Source organism: Gracilinanus agilis, chromosome 2 (genome assembly GCF_016433145.1).
Source record: "Gracilinanus agilis isolate LMUSP501 chromosome 2, AgileGrace, whole genome shotgun sequence".
Classification (NCBI taxonomy): domain Eukaryota; kingdom Metazoa; phylum Chordata; class Mammalia; order Didelphimorphia; family Didelphidae; genus Gracilinanus; species Gracilinanus agilis.
In genome coordinates, this window is record NC_058131.1 from 499,784,023 (window position 1) to 499,803,874 (window position 19,852).

The 19,852-nt window shown below is 36.7% G+C and overlaps 1 protein-coding gene across 1 annotated transcript in view; it reads right to left on the reverse strand.

The window, feature by feature from the left end:
* GALC (galactosylceramidase) overlaps positions 1 to 19,852 on the reverse strand; it is an 89,699-nt gene that overhangs the window by 39,279 nt on the left and 30,568 nt on the right. Inside the window, exons 8-10 of the mRNA XM_044664988.1 lie at positions 11,922 to 12,077; positions 11,114 to 11,238; positions 3,831 to 3,958 (exon numbers count right to left, since the gene is read on the reverse strand). Of these exons, the coding sequence (XP_044520923.1) occupies positions 3,831 to 3,958; positions 11,114 to 11,238; positions 11,922 to 12,077 (409 nt within the window). The remainder of the gene's footprint in view (positions 1 to 3,830; positions 3,959 to 11,113; positions 11,239 to 11,921; positions 12,078 to 19,852) is intronic.

The window sequence follows — 19,852 nt, forward strand, 5'->3', positions numbered from 1 at the left end:
CTCACACCTAGCAGATTGGCTAAAATGAAAGAAGGGGAGAGTAATGAATGTTGGAGGGGATGTGGCAAAATTGGGACATTAATGCATTGCTGGTGGAGTTGTGAACTGATCCAACCATTCTGGCTGGCAATTTGGAACTATGCTCAAAGGGCTATAAAAGAATGCCTGCCCTTTGATCCAGCCATACCATTGTTGGGTTTGTACCCCAAAGAGATCATAGATAAACAGACTTGTACGAAAATATTTATAGCTGTACTTTTTGTGGTGGCAAAGAACTAGAAAATCCCCCTTCAATTGGGGAATGGCTGAACAAACTATGGTATATGCTGGTGATGGAATACTATTGTGCTAAAAGGAATAATAAACTGGAGGAGTTCCAGGTGAACTGGAAAGACCTCCGGGAACAGATGCAGAGTGAAAGGAGCAGAGCCAGAAGAACACTGTACACAGAGACTGATATACTGTGGTAAAATCGAATGTAATGGACTTCTGTACTAACAGCAATGCAATGACACAGGACAGCTCTGAAGGATTTATGGAAAGGAACGCTATTCATATTCAGAGGAAGGACTGCAGGAGAGGAAACATATAAGAAAAACAACTGCTTGAACACATGTGTTGGGGTGGACATGATTGGGGATGTAAACTAGAAACTACCACACCAATGCAACTAATAACAATTTGGAAATAGGTCTTGATCAATGACACATGATAAAACCAGTGGAAATGTGCATCGGCCATGGGTGGGGAGGGGGTGCGGGGGGTGAAAGGGAAAGTAGGAGCATGAATCATGTAACCATGTTAAAAACAAATATTAATAAATGTTTAAAAAAAAAGAAGATGGAAGGCTTTGAGTCAGAAGAAGGTCTCTACTTGCTTTTCCTTCTTTTCCTTTTATCCTCTTAATGAGAGATTTTAGTCAAGGAGAAGAGAATGGGGATAATATCAAAGTATTTTAAGACTGAGTAGGAAAGAGGAGGATTTAACAGCAAATGGCCTCAATTTTTTTGCTCTCTTTTCTAATACTTTGCCAAAGTCTACTGAAATTTTTCTAAAATGTTCATATTGCACAGGAATAATTCAATATATTCATATCTGACGATTTGTTTATATATTTTTCTAACTGACAAAAACATATTTTTGTTACCAAAAATAATGTTTCTATGAAATTTTTTTATGTATAAGTATTGTTTTTGGTGTCTATATCCTCCTCAATGTGAGATAATTGCAGTGGAATCTCTGGTCAAAAGATATTAATAATCAGTTAACTTAATTATTCATAATAAATTAATATTTTAATAATCAGTTAAATTATCTTGTATAATTACAAAGTATTTTACAGAATAGTTACACAAATATGTTGGATTGCATTGGGAAAGCTGACCAATTATGTCATCTTCCCATCAAATGCTTATTCCTAAAGAAAACCTTTCTCAATATTAGCATTCTCCTGGTATTACCATGATGTCAAGAACCATAAGATTTCATAAGAATTAAAATAATACCCTAGAGCAGTGATGGGCAAACTTTTTAAAGATGTGGCCAAAGGAAAGGAAATGCTCATCTGTCAGTCTGTTTCTAAGGCAACTCTTTCGAAGTTTCATTGTATTGTATCCTACTCATTGTATTTGTCAGATTAGGTATAATGTCCCACTGCCAAATAGAACATTTCAGGGGGCCAGATCTGGCCTGCAGGCCATAGTTTGCCCATCACTGCCCTAGAGGGTAACTGAGAGGACAGTGACTAAAAGTAGGCTACAGCACATTACCAATGATGACTTCTTGTGCTTTTCAAAATTTTACCAAGTTGAATACCTTAGAAAGCACACTTGCAGAGGATACAAAGCAGGGATGGAAAGGTAATAAACTGAATAGCTGAAACAGGATTCAAAAAAAATTTCCTGACAGAAAAATTAGCCAAACATAATATGATGAGATTAATTAGAGATGTTTTACACAATTCTAAAATATCAATATGAGAACATATTTTTGTTACCAAAAATAATGTTTCTATGAAATTTTTTTATGTATAAGTACTGCTCTTGGTGTCTATATCCTCCTCAGTGAAAGATAATTGCAGTGGAATTTAAAGAATAGGGAAGATGTAGCTAGATAAAAAATTTACCTGCAAAATATCAGGGGCACAGGGAAGGGGACTGATTGATTAGTACACAATTGATATTCAATAAACCTCTCAGTATTTGAGCTCAAAATGAGTCAATAATGTGAATACCCTACCTGGCATTAAGAGGAAAACAGAGTCCAGAACAAAGAAAGTAAGAATTGTTCTGTTCTTTGCCCTTGTTAAATCAGACCTGGAGTATTATATATTCACTTCATGACGCCCAAATTCAAGTATGGATATTGAGAAACCAAAGAGTCCAAAGAAAGTCAAAGAGGAAGCTAAAGGTACTAAAAGCCATGTCATATGGGACTGAAATGGAAAAAAAAAAAAAAACAACTTAGAATGTTTGGCCTGGAGAAACACAATGGCTGCCTTCAAGAATTTAAAGGATTGTTAAATCGGATTGTCAGAGCAATTTCAGCTTTCTTGCTACTATGCTGCTATTTTGGTTCCACTCCCCAAGACAATTAAATAGAACAAATCTATGGTCACCTACATACTGCTGGGAGGAAGAGGAAGAGGTGTCAAGAGGAAATGGCAGACATTGAGAAGCTGCAGAGGAGCAAATTTAAGCCTAGGATAGGGGGGAATTTACTAAGTTAAAATGGAATGGGCTTCCTCTACAAATAGTTTCTGTGCAATGGAAGCTTTCAAACTAAGGCTGGATGCTTAACTGTCATGATGTTTAATAAGGGATCCATGGTTAGATATGAAGTTATATGTCAGACTTTATACCCTCCGAGTTCCCTCCTACCTCTGGGCATGTACGAGTCTGTGATCCTAATACAAGAAGCAGCATAAAATATATTACCAAGGCTCTTTCTCTCACCCCTTCCCTCCCATCTAATCTAAAGTCAGTCAATTGGACCCTTGTAACATCTCTCCCACACACACCCTTCTCTCTTCTGACACTGCCCTTATCCTAATGCAGGCTTTCTTTGCCTCACACCTGAATTATTACAATAACCTCCTGACTGGTCTCCCTGTTTCACATCTCTCCCCACTCTAATCTATCCATCTCTCAGCTGTGAAAGCAATTTTCCTAAGTCTCTGGCTCATTTCACCTCCTACTCAGTGAACTCCAGTATTCAGTATATATACAGTATTCAAGAAAATCCCTTTTCACACAAAGGACAAAGAAGTTTCACAGCTGTGCAGACATCCTATCACCTGCAGCAACGATTACTAAGTCTTCTGTTTGGCTTTTGAAACCCTTCACAACTTGCCTCTCCACATTGTGTCATCTTTTTACGCCTCATATTTCTTTCCCTAACATACTAGAAGATCCAGTGATACTGGCCTCTTTGCTTTTCCTCATGCATGATATTCCATCTCATGAGTCCATGATATAAATAGTAAATATCAGGGAAGTACAGAAGATGTAGGGTGGGAATAGTCATAGAATACTTTATATGAAAATTTAAGCTGGTTAATAGAAGGAGAGGTAAAATATAAGTTAGTGGAGAGGAAGAACATTCCAGGCAGATGTTAAGGACATGGACCAAACTGTAGGGCAGGAAAGAATATATTCAGAGAACAGCACTGTAATCAACTTTGCCTAAGGGAAAAACCTAAGAAAGGAGAAGTAAATAAAGAAAACTATTCTAGAACTGGTTCAAATGCTCTGGGAAATAAGGTTATATAACAAAAATTACTAATCTTCTATCTTGCAATCAATTAATTAAATGAGCTTTAGAAATCTTACCATGGTTTCAATGATAATAGTGAGGTTGCCTAAGCCATCTGTAAGAGCTACGTAGCTTCCACCTTTAAGTAAATGTCCAACTGTTTTCAGGTATTGCCACCCTGGTTGAGCAAACTGAGTGGTATGAGCTGTGGAAAGGAAGAAATATATTTTAAAATGTGAATTTAGGGTTTGTTTCAAAAAATATAAAGAGCATCATTCTATGATACTAGATTTTTTGCTCTAACATCGTTTTCTACATATGCAGAAATCACCTATCAAATCCAACTCTCTTCTGAGGCAGCTAGGTGGCCCAGTGGATCTAGCACTAAGCCAATAGTCATAAGGACCTGGGTTCATATCTGGCCTCAGACACTTGAAAGCTATCCAACAGCTCCGGGGGTCTGGGAGATGATGGTTTAGGTAAGAACAAATGAATCCGATACTGGGGGCTGCCATTAGATCATGGCTGCTCCTCCGACCAGCAATGAACTTGAGATTTATTTTTTTTTTAATTTTAAACCCTTAACTTCTGTGTATTGACCTATAGGTGGAAGATTGGTAAGGGTAGGCAATGGGGGTCAAGTGACTTGCCCAGGGTCACACAGCTGGGAAGTGTCTGAGGCCGGATTTGAACCTAGGACCTCCTATCTCTAGGCCTGGCTCTCAATCCACTGAGCTACCCAGCTGCCCCCTTGAGATTTATTTTATACAGTATTCAAAAAAAAACCTTTTCACACAAAGGACAAAGAAGTTTCACAGCTGTGCAAACATGCCAAGGTTACAGAAATTACATCATGATTAGTATATGGTATTTTTTGTTTTTGTTTTTTTTTTTATTTTAAACCCTTAACTTCTGTATATTGACTTATAGTTGGAAGAGTGGTAAGGGTAGGCAATGGGGGTTAAGTGACTTGCCCAGGGTCACACAGCTGGGAAGTGTCTGAGGCCGGATTTGAACCTAGGACCTCCCGTCTCTAGACCTGGCTCTCAATCCACTGAGCTGCCCAGCTGCCCCCTAGTATATGGTTTTACAAAGAATTTTCTCATAAAGATCATGCACGGATGAGAAAAAGTCCCAAGGTTAAAAATGAGCCTCACTTTATCTAAAGTGGAATTTTGCCTGAGCCTGCTACTCCATGACCTTGGGACTCCTGGAGCAGTAAGAGAGATATACCCACAGCTGCAGCTTTACTCTGCTGAGAGAAAAAGGTCTGTTAACTCATTAAGTGCTGGTTAGCTATATGGTACTTAGGCTTTTTATAAAACTTGAGGCTATCCTAAAAATTAAATATGTTTTCAAAAAGAAGAGCCAAAGAGAAGGGTCAAAGGTTTTTTGGATAGGCCATCTATTCTGGGACCTGATTTTCAGGTCACAGAAACCAGCTTAGAGACTTTGCAAACTATGCTGATGGGGTCCAGAGATTATGCTAACAGACTGTATTTCTCTCTTGGCTTCCAACAAGACATTTTCCACCTGTGTGACCCTGAGCATGTCCTCTAACTCGGGATTACCTAGCCCTTGCTGACCTTCTATCTTAGAAATGACACTAGGACAGAAGGTAAGGGTTTTTTTTTTAATCTTCTTCCAATTTAGTAACCAAAAAATGATTAGCAATTTATCTCAGTTAAATTTTGCCATGAATTCTTAATACTTTATCAACTGATTGGGGTTGCTCCTCCCAAGCCATTGCATATAGCCAGCCCCAGATACATTCACTCCAGGGCCTGGATCTCTGGGAGAGAGGCCAACAATCTATGAAAGCAAAGGATCCAAGTCCAGTTTTGTATCCCCACTGCCCAACAAAGTTAAAGAGAAGGTGCTTAATAAAAAGCTTTAATTATTCTCTTTTTGGTTATAAGAAAAGTTAAACTCAAATTAGGAAAGAATCTGGACAAAGATCACATTGCTATTAAGTATATCTGATTTAAATCCAGGAAGGGTCATCTAAACCAATCCCCTCTTTTTAAAGATGAATAAACTTAGAACAATAAAAGTTAAGTGATTTTGCTCAATACTACACAAGTGGTAATCAGTAGCAAAGAATATTTCTTCTGCCCTGTTTTAACTACACTCAGCTGGGAGGTTTATATCTCTAATCTAGAGGTTGGACAATGAGTGTAAATGTATTTAGTGTGGAGGGAGAGGGAGAGAGGTCTATGGAAAAGGATAACACATGGTTGGAATATGTCCCCATGAATATGATGTGAAATTTGTATATCCATAAGAGAAGAGATAGTTAGAAATTATTTTTGATGTTGAAGCATTGAAAAGACCTATCTTTAAGGCAAGGAATGTCCAACCAAGGGCCCAGAAGGTAGCCAAAAACCACTGAGTGGAGTGATGGTACAGATGAGACAAAAGATGAAATCCATGAGTGCTCTCTCCCTCTTGAAAAGTATTAATGATTTCTGTGCAAATGAATCTCTACATATGTTATTGTTCAGTTGTTTTAGGCTTGTCCAATTCTTCATGGCCCCATTTGGAGTTTTCTGGGCATCTGCCATTTCCTTCTCCAGCTCATTTAACAGAGAGGAAACTAAGGCCAACAGGGTTAAGTGACTTGCCCAAGGTCACACAAGTAGTAAGTAGCTGCCTAAGGCTGGATTTGAACTAAGCAAAATGAGTCTTCCTGAGTTCAGGCTAGGTGCTCTATCCACTGTATCACCTACAGACCCCATATGTATCCAGATTATATATCCATGCCTAATTACTCTGACATCTCCATCTCAAAGTCACAAATTCATTATGTTTCCAGTGGTATTCATAATCTCTGCCCCTAAGTTCATTTCTTCTTCAAACTTTCTTTTTTAGTGAATTAGATTCATAACTACATTCTTTTTATTGACTTCTTCAGAGACTATCTGGGAGTTAATTCAAAGTGGCAATCAAGTTTATAACCTTGGAATAATCCAGAACTTTTCCCTTTCAGGAACATGTCATGACTCCTCATCCAATCAGGATTTCTAGCTCCAACCAGACATTACCATTTCCAGACATTTCAATTTATTCTTTCAAATATTCTATGAATCAATCAACCAATCAACGTGGACCTACTTTCTGTTACCTGAATTCAGTTCTATCACCCACCTCCAAGTCTTTTCAGAAACTGTTCCCTCTGCCTAGAACACACTTCTTCTCACTTCTGCCCCTTAAATTTCTTAGTTCCTTCAGGGATCAGTTTAGGTGCCATTTTTTGAAAAGTTTTTCCTGAAACTTTTGGTTGTTAACATTCTTTCCTGCAATTATATTACCTATATTTTTCTGTGTAAGAATTGTATGTAGATTATAAAATTCTTCAGTAAAAAGGTTATTTTTCATTTCTCCTTGGCTCATAGTCAGTCCTTAATGAAAGTTTGTTGAATTTAGCTCCTGCTACAAATTTACCTTTTATTAACTTTTTTCCTCCTTTATAAAAGGTCAGCCATTTTGAATTAACACATAATCTGAGAAGTCAAAAAACATTATTATGAACCTAAAAGAAAAATTTACTTTAATTCTAATTTTATTGTATATTCTAAATTTAAATATACTTTAAAAATGATTCACTTAATGATATTAATAGTAACCAAGCTTGGTGTTTATGATGTTACTCAGTCTATGGGAGACTTACTGGATTCTCTATTGGAAGAACAACTAGAGTAAAACAAAAGATAAAAAGGGATCAAGAGGCTATGATCTACACCAGTATGGGGAGTCAGCCATATATTAATGAGAATGATATGATTATAAGCTTATGCTACAGCCTCCCACAGGGCAATTTTTTCTAAATCCTTATTTTCCATCTTAGAATCTAATACTGTGTATTGGCTCCAAGGAAGAAGCGCAGTATGGGCTGGGCAATGGGGATTAAGTGGCTTGCCCAAATAGGAAGTATCTATGGTCTCTGAGCCTGGTTCTCAATCCATTGAGCCACTTGGCTATTTCTCCCTCCCTAGGACTACTTTAATTGACTGAACATACTGTTGAGTCTTGAAATAAATCAAACTTTATTTAAAAAAAGGAATCTTTAATAGAGGGTTCCATGAGCCTGGGGCATTGCCATGTGCCTCAGTACATGGGTACCCACCAAGAAAACTGACAGAAATATCTTTTATGCATTCCGGAGGAAAGAGAGGGAAGGGTCATGAGAAGTGAGGCCTAGTCATGAAGTTTCTGCTGCCTCTGGCAATTTTAGCAGAAAATTTTAATTCATTCTAATCAGTTTCTCCTTCATGGTCCAATAGCCACAAATCTTCATGAGGAGGATAAGGGCATCTGAGTCACTTTTGGTAGCCAGGTGTGTAAATGAAATAAGCTCGAGCCCATTCATAGTCAAAAGTCTACCCATCCTAGGCGTAGAAATGATGTCACCCTCGCCTTCCTTAGTGGGGAGGGAAGACGAGTTACCCACACGTGACAATAAATAACAAATCAAGAACAGGGGACTGCCCTTTGGGCAGTCCAAATCAATGTGGAGACTGCCATTTGTCCATTTGAATTAGAGGTGGACCCACAGGAAGTGACGAAGGACACTATCTCTTTAAGTATGTTACTGACTTCCTGTGGAGGCAGTTCCAGCTTTGAACTCCGTGCTGAAGGATCTCCTGAGACCACAGAATGCTTACACTATGTATTGTTACGTGGGTAAGTTAGGCTGACTTCCTTGGCCTAGCTGGGCCGCTTCCAAACTCTGCCTATCTGGCTGTTGTGCCTTGTGGCTTACAGCTTCATTTATTTAGCCTTTAACCCTCTCTCTCCCTCCTGGCCTTTGGCCTGGACTAGCCTCTCCCTTTCTCTTTAGTCCTACTTTTTACCTACCAGATTGTAAATAAACTCCTCAACCCGATGCTGACTTGGGTCTGATTTAATTATGGAATCAACCTGAATCGTTGATACCTGGCGGCCACACTTTAAATATATATCTATAAAATACCCTAAATTTTCCTTACACAGGACTAGCCCAATTAGTTCTGTTTACAGAGTAAGTAGGGTTTACAGGATTCACAGTGTGAAGCCCCACCCAAAGAGCAAAAATGCCAGAAGGGAAGGAATGTAAGGACTTCCTTAGAATTGCTTAGGGTGGTTAAGGGAAGGGTTTTTTTTTTAACTACTCTCAGAAATGCAAATCAAAACAACTCTGAGGTACCACCTCACACCTAGCAGATATGATAGTAAAGGCCAATATGATAGTAAAGGAAAATAATAAATGTTGGAGGCTATGTGGCAAAATTGGGACACTAATGCATTGCTGGCAGAGTTTTGAATTGATCCAACAATTCTCGAGGGAAATTTTAAATTCTTCCCAAGGGGCTTTAAAAGGTTGCATGCCCTTTGATACAGCTATTCCACTACTTGGTTTGTACCCTAAAGACATAAAAAAAATATTTGGATAAAATTATTTATAGCTGCATTTTTTGTGATGGCAAAAAATTGGAAATCAAGGGGGTGTCCATCGATTAGGAAATGGCTGAACAAACTGTGGTATATGATAATGATGGAATACTATTGTGCAATAAGGAACGATAAACTGCTTGATTTCCATGCCAGCTGGAAAGACCTTGATGGACTGATGCGGAATGAAATGAGCAGAACCAGAAGAACATTGAACTCAGTAACAGAATATTGTGATATGATCAAATGTAATAGATTGCTACTAATAGCAATGCAATGATACAGTATAATCACAGGGACTTATGAAAAAGAATGCTCTCCACATCTAGAGAAAGAATTGTGAGAGTAGAAATGCAAAAAGGAAAAGAAAAGAGAAAAGAAAAGGAAAAGAAAAGAAAAACATACGATTAATCACTTGTTTATATGGATATATGATTTGGGGTTGTGGTTTTTAAGAGATTATTCTATTACAGATATGAATAATATGGAAATAGTTTGAGCAACAATACATGTATAACCCAGTGGAATTGCTTGTCAGCTCAAGGAGAGAGGAGGGAAAAAGAGAGGGAGAGAACATGAATCATGTAACCATGGAAAAGTATAATTAAAAGACATAAATTTAAAATGTGGAAAAAATAAAGAAAAAATAAACTGCTCTCAGGATGGAATATTGCAGATTGATTTTAATAATCAAATGATACAATAATAAAATTAATTATTCTCAATAGCATTAAATAACAATGTATAAATGGAGATTTTGAACCTTGAACTGCATCCCCCATAAGTCCTTAGTATTTCCCAGAATTCCCTTTAATCTCTCCTGTACCTCCACATTTGCATGGTCATGTTTTTGTTTTATGGTTGGCTGTAACTCCTGCCTCTTTCTCTTTGGTTCCTGGGAGCAAGCTGGTTAGTAACTTTTAGTTAATCTCTTTTGATAGTTTATTATTAATAAAATATTCATAAATATAATATTTGGTGTTTTGCATATTAATTTTAGTCTTCACAACAACCTTACAAAAAAGCTATTTAAATTTCTTCTAAGTACACTGTATCCCTTTTGTAAGTGTTAAAATGGTTTGGATAAATATATGAAAATTATAAACCTTTTATTTATAAAAGAGGTCGAAAGAGTAAAAGTAGAGAAATACAAAAGGGTAAAGACATTAACCTATATAACTAAATATTGTTCCAGTGCTTGGCTCAGCCAGGACTTGTTAACCTTCAACTGGAATTAAACTCTCTCCAGAAGACAGGAAGGGGAAGCCAGCTATCCACTAACCCAAGTTCCCTCCAAGAGGCAGGTCAAGACAATGACTGAAGGTGATTCCTGAGGCCAATTTTTTCCTTGAGCCAACCTTCTTCTTTAAGCTACTTCCTTCTTGAAGTCCAACTCCTTCTTGAAGCTGACTTTTTTCTTGGAGTCCACTCCCCTAGACTCAGAAATTCAGGGCCTTTTATAGAGGCTTCTTGTCCCCTCCCCTCTTTACAGGGGCCAATCAAAGCTTCCAGATTATCTAGCACTGCCCAGGGGGCAGTGTTTGTAGGAACCAGTTTGTCCCTTCTGGAGGGGTGAATACTTATCAAAAGAGTTCGCAGTTTCCTGATTAAACAGTTTCTGAGGGTGTGAACTCTTAAAAGAATTCACAAGTTTCTGACATTGAATTAGAAAAAAGAGTGAAGCTCTCCAAGTATCTTGCTAGCTTCTCACCTAGCACAAAGAAGGGCGTGAATTCACTAAGTGGTTTGTAGCTCCTCCACCTAGTTCAAGCTTGTGTTGATTGAATCAAAAGGAAGACAAAGGAGAGTTAATCCTGTCTTCACAATCTAGTGAGGTACTTAAATTAGTGTTAACTCAGGATAGACAATAGAGTAAAGAATTCTCTTTCACACTTTGAAGGAGGATTACTGGGAGAAATCTGATATATACCTGAAATCCAGATAGGAGTCTCTACTACATAATGGCTACTCCAAGGCTCCTGAGCAGTCATCAAACCATCTCTCCCAAAAGGTAGTTGCGGATAGTAACTAGCCACTAAGTTCCAGGCGATTGTGCTGAAAAAATTGGTTCAACAAATGAGAAAGACCAAAATTACTTTATATTACAATTTAAATTTGTAGTTTAAACTTTCCTAACCCAAAGAGATTTGAAGACTTTCAAACTTCTTTCTTTCCGAAGGAAAAAAAATACAGTCAACAACTATCATAAAATGTAATGAAAAACAGCCTTCTCCCCTTGCTTCTGATACTTCTCACTAAATAATAGTTAATTACATTTTGTTTAATATTTTCTTCTTTTGAGTCTCTAAATTATAACAAATTATAGAACATTTATATCCACGGATGTGCTAATATTTAATAACCAGCTTTCCTGGAAAAAAAATGTATGCAAACATAAACTTTAATTGCCAGCTATGTATCTGAATCCCAGAATAGGAGTAAAAGAGATGGGAATAACTACAGCTAGAAGACCTCATGGCAGGTGAGCACTGTGCCTTTCCAGTCCTCAAGTCCTAGAGAGTTTAATTTCCTTTATTAACATTTTGTCCATCACTTTTTAAAGTCTAGGTAGTCAACAAAACAATAAATTAGGCCCTGATCTGTAACACAATTAGCCAATTTCCAAGGTATGAATGATCACAATGAACATTTTAACAACCAACTCTCCCAGTTATTTGAGCTAGTTCTGGCACACCAGTGTATATTATTTAACTGGACAGCTATAAAAAGGTACTTACGAAGTCATTTGGCCATTCACATAATTCTGATTCAAGATTCGGGCCCAGCAACCTCCACCCACTTCATTATTAAAAGTACTGTAATCTTCAGAAGACCAGAGTATTTTTTTGGTCTTCAAAGCATCTTGTACAGTATGAGTTCCAGGATAATGAGCCCTAAGACAAAAAGATGAGAGAAAATGAGCAAAAGCTTTCAGAAGTATTAATAGCCATTCATTTATTAGATATTTCTTTTTCAAAACAAATCATGTGAAATTTGAGAAAGAACTGTAAATAAGCACAAACACATTTACTGAATTATAAAGGATTAACTAAAATATGGTAAAATTTTAGTTATTCAGGAACCTTGGAAAAGAAGTCCTTCCAGAGATTTAGAAAGTCAAATATCTCCTACAGCTAAGGCCTAATCCTTTAATAAAAGGCCAAACTTTCATTTTGCTTTTAATGGACTCTTTGTAAAAAAGCTCTTCAGGCATATCTTAATTCTAACCAAAAATAATTTCAGAATAATATCATTAATAGCTTTATTAAACCCCACAGAGTCACACAGCCTAAAAGCAATGTTGAATGGACATTCACTAGAGACCTATTGTATCTATGAATCTAATTTCATCCTGTAACTGTTTCAATTAAAGCTGTGCTTTTATGAAACCAATTTACTTCAATAAATATTAATCAACTGTTACATGTAAGGGACCAGGCTAGTACTGGTAAAACAAGGATAAAAAAATGACACAGTCCCTAGAGTATAATCTAAACAAAAAGCAAATTAAGATTAAACACTCTGGGAAATTTTGAGAGAGAGAAGAGGGAGAGGGGGATCAGGAAAGGCCTCAGAAGGATGACATCTAAAAAGAGTCTAGAAGGAAAGGTTTTAATAGCAGAGATAAAAAAGGAATCAATTTCAAGAACTGGGGACAGTTTAGTCAGGATTCAGAAGGAAAAGATAATTAAATAGCTACTAGTCCAGATCTATCTAAAGGCTAGAAGAAGAGCTCTTAACTCGGGGTTTATGAGTTTGTGGTTTTTAATATTTTAATAGCTATTTCAATATATTTGTCTTTTACTTTTGGCATTTAAAACATTCTTTTGAGAAGAGGCCAGTTGGTTTCAGCAGAATGCCAATGGGGGCCATACCACCTAAATTAAGGACACCAGATCAGAGGGGATGAGTGGGAGGAAAAGTACAGCCACTGCTATATGTGGATGGCTTAAGAGTCAATTATTTGTGAATCTGGGCAATCCTGGAGGGCAGGTACCATATCTTATTTAATTCTGATTTCTACTCCTACCTAACTCTAGATATCCCAAATAAGTAACTAGTAAGAGAATGCCCATTATTTCTTTGAAAGAGAAAAATAAGTTGATTTCTCTTTCCCAGCACCTAGTACCTCTTAAGAGTTAGCACTTAAAGATGATATTTACCCAATGTTGTTATTTACCCAATGTTTCAAAGATGGACTACCCTCTAGTTCACATTAAATGTAAAGCAATTTAGAGATTAAATTATAACAGCACTCCCACCTCCATTTAAATAACTTCTAGCTAAACCATATTCATCATTAACATGAATGGCTTTTTTTTAAGTTTCAAGTGATTTTATAAAGTTCTTCAGAAGGTAAAAAGGGCACTATAGAAATTTCCATTTTGATTGTAATGTATGCAAAGTTTAGAAAGATTTTTAAATGCTCATTTTAATTACCCACGCTTTGAAGTTTTCCAAATCTATGGACTAAAGTGTCTATACCAGTGAAGTTTCATTTGCTGAGAAGGGTTCAAGTGTATTTAAATTCTTGATGGCCTCTACCAACGGAAGGACCTACATTCATCATATCTAAAGCCAAAAGGAACCAGAGGCCCTTTCTTCTCTAGGACTGGAGGACTGGAAAGCACAGTGCTCACCTGCCATGAGATCTTCTAGCTAGAGTTACTTTACTCCCATTCTGGGATTCAGATCCACAGCTGGCAATGAAAGTGAGGTCAGGAGTACTGGAAGGACCCTAATATTTGTCATTTACTCATCCAGAAGCCCAGATAAAACTCTCCTTCACCTACACCCCCAGGTACCCAATGCTTAGACTAACAAGCCATTTGTTACTAACAGCACTTGCCCACAGCACCAACACTGTGCTTGGTCATCCCAAGTTCTCAGAAGATGGGGGTTCCAATCAAGTTGTGGTTCCTCCATCTCATGGCAGGTGAAAACTCCCTCTTCTTGCTCCCTCCTTACCTCTGTGACTGAGTCAACAATGTCTTAATAGGCCCTTCCCCTTCACATTCTTTATCTTCTCTTTCCATCTACCAGGCCTTCTGAGATTCCTGTTCTATTATTAACAAATCTCCCCTCTTCCTAGATCTCTCTCATATCTCTTTCTATCTTCTGGCTTTCTGGTACTTCCAGATGACAGTTGATTAAGGGTCACCTTGTCTCATGCTCCCCCACACTATACAGATGCTGCACACCTTCTTTACTACCCCTCCAGACTTTCTCATTGAATACCCCAGAAGTCTCTATTACCCCATCCAGAACCTTGTCTTCTGACTTTAAGGTCATTTTTATTCCTGTCTCAAAGAGATTCACTATCTCATTCGTGGTCATTTCCATCCCAAACCCTGCCTTCACATTTGAGGACTTTAACACATATACACTAATAGATATCCTCTTAAGTATCCTAGGCTCCCACTACATCAGCACCCTCAACTTCTACTGCAATTTGACCACCTCTACATAGGCAGAGTTACTTCTTAGAGCTTCTCATCCCATATAATCCTCTGGCCTGCTCTAGCCATACTCATCTACAGACTATCTATCACTGCCACTCTCTCTCCCTCTAGGTAGTCTGAATTTCATTTCTGAGTCTCATAGGTCAGCTTTTACCATATTTTGCTGAAGCTCAGCATGCTATTTCCTGGCTTCTTTACCATGCACTTTGGCTCAATTATCTTCCCTCTACCCCTCTGATTTCCAGCCTCCTTTATGTATAAAATATAAATGCCTGATGGTTGGGACTGTCTTCCTTGCCTTCTTGTGTCCACATGCTTAGCAGAGTTCCTACCACATAGTAGATGCTTAACAAATGCTCTAGTTAGCCAGCCAATTACAATTCTACTATTTATCTCTAACTATAAGTTCCTAATCCTTCATTTTTCTGTCTGCCTCATTCCTTCTAAACCTATACTGTTTATTTTCATTAGGACCTCCATTATTCTCTGTTCTCTTGAACCTTCCCTCACCTTTCTTCCTTGATGGTTTTCACCCTAGGGAAGACCAATTTCACTATCCTTCAAATCCTCATCCCTTCATCCTATTGCTGCCCATACCTTACCAAACTCCAAACATGTGCTACTCATATGACATGTCTTCTAAATTTCCTCTCAAGTGCTACTAAGCCATGCAACTATGCCACCTGGGTACAATTAAAACATACGATCTTACCTCAACTTGGCCCTTACTGCTTCATAACAAGACTTTGGTTCTTTCCTGATATCCATTAAAGACTTCTATCTCATTAAGATCCTAAAAACATTCCAACTTTTTCTGGACATCTTCTTCTTTCAGTAGTAAATCTTATTTCCTAATTAACTAAAATGGAAGGTCCTCTGTCATGAGCTTCCTCCTCTCTTTTATATCATCTCCCAAAATCCAAACATATCATCCCAATTCTCTTCTATTCTTCTATTTTTCAAGGTCAAGGCTCTCTACTTCATTCTCTCTCATTTTTACTCTATCTTTATCTACCAGCTCCATTCTTACTAACTTCAAGTATCTCTCAGGTCTCCCCCATCCTCAAAAAGCATGTTTGACTCGACAACCTTTTTACATTATTGCCATTTTTCCTCCTGAATAAAGAATTTCATAGGATCATTTATCCAGAACAAAGGTTCTTAACCTGGGTGACAAGGACTTAAGGCAGATTTCTGAGAATTTATGAATTTGGATGGCAAAAAAAATTATATCTTTATTTTCATTAAACTCTAAGTGAAATTTGTTATTCCCCTGAACTATGAATGGAGGAAACAAAATATTAATTCGAAAAAGAGTCCATAGGCTCTAGTCTCAAGCTAGGAAGGATCTTGGAGGCCTTCTATTATAATTCATTCATGTAACTCAGGGTCTCTATACCTAGACATTTCCTTCATTCTGTTTTCCGATCCTCCTAATAGACTGAAACCATACTCTGAACAGTTAGCACTGATCTCTTAACTGCTAAACCTAAAAGCTTTTCTCATCTTACTTAATTCCTTTGTAGCTTCTCACATTGTCAACAACACCTAGTACTAGAAATTCTCCACCTATTCCCCACTACATTGACACATCTTATTTGCCACCACATTTTCTCTCTTTTCTCTCTTAATCTCTCATATCTATATTCTTCTCTCTATTCAGAAGACTATTTACCCTGGTTCAGACCTTCATTCCTTCACAGTTAAACTGTTAACCACACCTCATAGTTGCTCTGATTCCTATTTCTGGTTTTTCCCTTCTCCAAACTATCATTTATAAAGCTGTTAAATTAATATGCCCAAAGACTCAAGTCTTTCCCAATTAAAAATCATCAGTAATTCCTTACTACCTCTAGAAAAACAAATAGAAACTCCTAACTAGCACTTAAAGCTCTCCGCAAATTGGTTCCCACCTTCTTTTCCAAGTAAAAGGAGTGATTGTACCTCTTCTGACCTAGCTAAACTGGCCTGCCAGCTGATCTTTAAGTTTTTTAGATGACTTTCCTTTGAATAGCCTGAATTAATATCTTTAACTGTTGACTGATTTGATCCCCTTGCTGTCCAAAGGACTCTCTAAAATCTTCTTCATCCTTGCAATTTGAAATATTGATTTTGTGGTGCTCAAAGGAAAGTCAAATATCGAAGCTAAATCGTAAATACTTTGGTCACATAGTAAGAAGCCAAGACTCACTGGAAAAGACCCTGATGCTAGAGGATGTTAGAGGTCAGTCACTTAAGCTTTTTACTCTTGGTTTCTGTTAACATCTTAAACTGACATAGGGAATGAGTAAGCCTTAAAATGTGCAAATTCTATTTTCCTTATTCCCATTTGAAATCAGAAGAAAACAGACTGCTTAATTTGGAAATTATGCCTTTCCTATGCAACCTTCTACTTCTTCAGGTTATACATTCCTTCTCCCATGAAGATGTCCTCTGCTAAAGGGTTCTCTAAACTTATTTAACAACAATAATAATATAATAAATAAAGACATATTTATATATAAATGTAATAAACAAATAATAAATAAATAATAAAATAAACTTATTTAAAGCTGTGAATACCTGTCACAGGCAAAGATTATGTGTGGGTATATAAGTAGATAGATAGATAGATAGATAGATAGATAGATAGATAGATAGATAGATAGATAGATAGATAGATATACATAAACATACATATATACATACTGGCTAAAGTTTATCAGTTATCAACCATTCATGAACAATTGTTAATATAATCTATGCTGAAATTTCCCTTCTCATGCAAATGTTTCATTTTCCTCAGAAACTCTAAGCATACAAAGAATATTTTGAAAATTAGCCCTAGAAAGAAATAAATGAGCAAAGTTTATCACATTGTGTGGTTTAAAACTCTACTTTAATGAGCTACCATTCCCTAATGAAGAGAGAAAGTATCAGCTGAACACTTGGGCTGAAAATACATATGTCAACACATCAGTTTTTTAGTCTTTTGCTAATCATAGAAAAATAGTATGTAATGTATTGAAGGAACCTTAAGGACATTCTAGGGTGACCTGCATATTTTAGAGATAAAAGAACTAAGCCCAGAGAAAGAAAATGATTTGCCCAGGATCACTGATTAAATCATTAGAAAAGCCAGGACTCAATTCCAGGTCTATTCTTAGTCTCATTTTCTTTCCACTCGGCCAATATGATATCATACATCATTACTTCGCTGAAAGATAACAGGACAAATGAATAGCATCTTTTTCACATTCACTCCCTTAATCTTTTATTTTAATTTCATTGGATCATAGGATTAAAGTTAGAGCTAGAAGTGACTTACAGGTCATCTAGTCCAACCTTCTCACTTTGTATGTGAGGAAACTGAGGTCCAATGAAATTAAAAGAGTGCCTGAATTTATATAGGCCATAAGTAGCAGAACTACTTATGTAGTATATATAGTGTGTGTATGTGTACACACACTATATGTATATGTATATGAAGCTTTTTTAGAAATCATGGAAAAAGAAAAAAAGGCAATTTTTCCCAGAAATAGCAGTATGAGGGACAGGTACTAGAAGTCATGACTAGTCAACAAGCTTTATTATCTAGGAAGTTGAGCTGTTACAGTCACAACTGGAAAAAGATACTTTCACCTTAAAACTCTAGCCATACTGAAAATTCCCATCCTCAGCAAGCAAATCAAAACTTGTCTAATAATAATAATAATGTTATTTTATTTTATGATTTAATGTTAACAGAATATATATTTCACACCTCAAGATAATGAGAGGATCAATGTTTTTGTTTTTTAAGAATTAGAACCAAAGCTAGTGTTCTTCATTTCCCTTTGTGGTGCTCACCTTCAGCTTTTATGGATTCTTAACTATAAAAAAAAGCTTTACGTTCTTTTCAGATACATAACCTATTACCCCCATCCCAGCCTTCCCAAAGAAAAGATGAACTATACTGTGTAAAGATACCAGCACAAACTGAAGTTAAATATTCCCTTTGCTGGAAAAGGATACAAAATGCTAGAAAACGTCATTCATGATGGTGATGAAGAAGTGTTTTTATCATATCAAACTTTTCCAATTTTACTAGGTAGCTTGAAAGCATACTAAAAAGTAGTTCACTTGTCTAGATACCACTATAATTCTAACCTCTTAAAACAGCATCTTTTAACAGCCCTGGAGGTCATTCCAATTCACATGGAATTCCTCCAGTTTATTATTCCATCTTTTGTATAAAAGTGAGATGCTAAAAATAATTTTAAGCCTTATAATGTGACCTACTTTCCATGTTATTCCTGATGTTTGGGTGCATCTTCATATCTCATTTAGACTAAATTGCTGTAGCAATAGCATAATAAAAGAAAACTGCTGAGTTAACTAATATTATCTCTGTGACCAGGGACAAAGCATGAAGTCCTACTGTGTATTCTCTTCTATGAATGTTTTCTCTTCTCTTAAAGAGTGGACAATGTATTGTAGCTCCTCATTTAAAGTATTGGCAGGATCATGCTGGTTCTCTAACTTAAACCATATAAAACATGAATAATTTTTAATAAGCATAATTGAATTTTAGGTATCCAAATTAATTTAGCATTATGCACTTAATCCAAAAATTCAGCCATTATTAACATGCTTTTGAAAATAATCTTTTGACATTGTCTTCAGAGTCTATTGCACATACTTCTTTGAATAACCTCATTGTGGAACATCTTCTTTATTGGAGGGAAGATGGGTTTAAGCTTAGGAAATGATGAGAAGTTATTTAGACCTGAATGTGGTTTCTAGAAAGGTAACAGTGAATTTTTTTTGGGGGGGAGGGGGTAAAACCTATACAATTGAAGTGTATTATTATATGGCCCTCAAACTAACTTGAAAGCAAAGATAGGTTCACAAATGTTTTAAGCAAGGAAGCATCATTAGAATAGCTATGTTGCTACTTTGACTGCTTTCAAAGACAACATTCATTTTTGTGTATATAATCGGATGGGATTTCAGTTTTTTTAATTATCAATTGCATTATTTTTAGAGGCAGGCCTCAGATATAAAATATTCTACAGCTTTAGTTCAAGTAACGGTTCTAATATATTCAACATGGTTCTGCCTGCTGCCTGTATAAAATACTCCCTTGATAGTAACTGAGGTGATTTAAGGAGATGTACTCTCAGTCACTAAGGAATTATTTTTTCAGTGCAGTAATGATGTTATCTTCTGCAGCTCAAAATAGCATG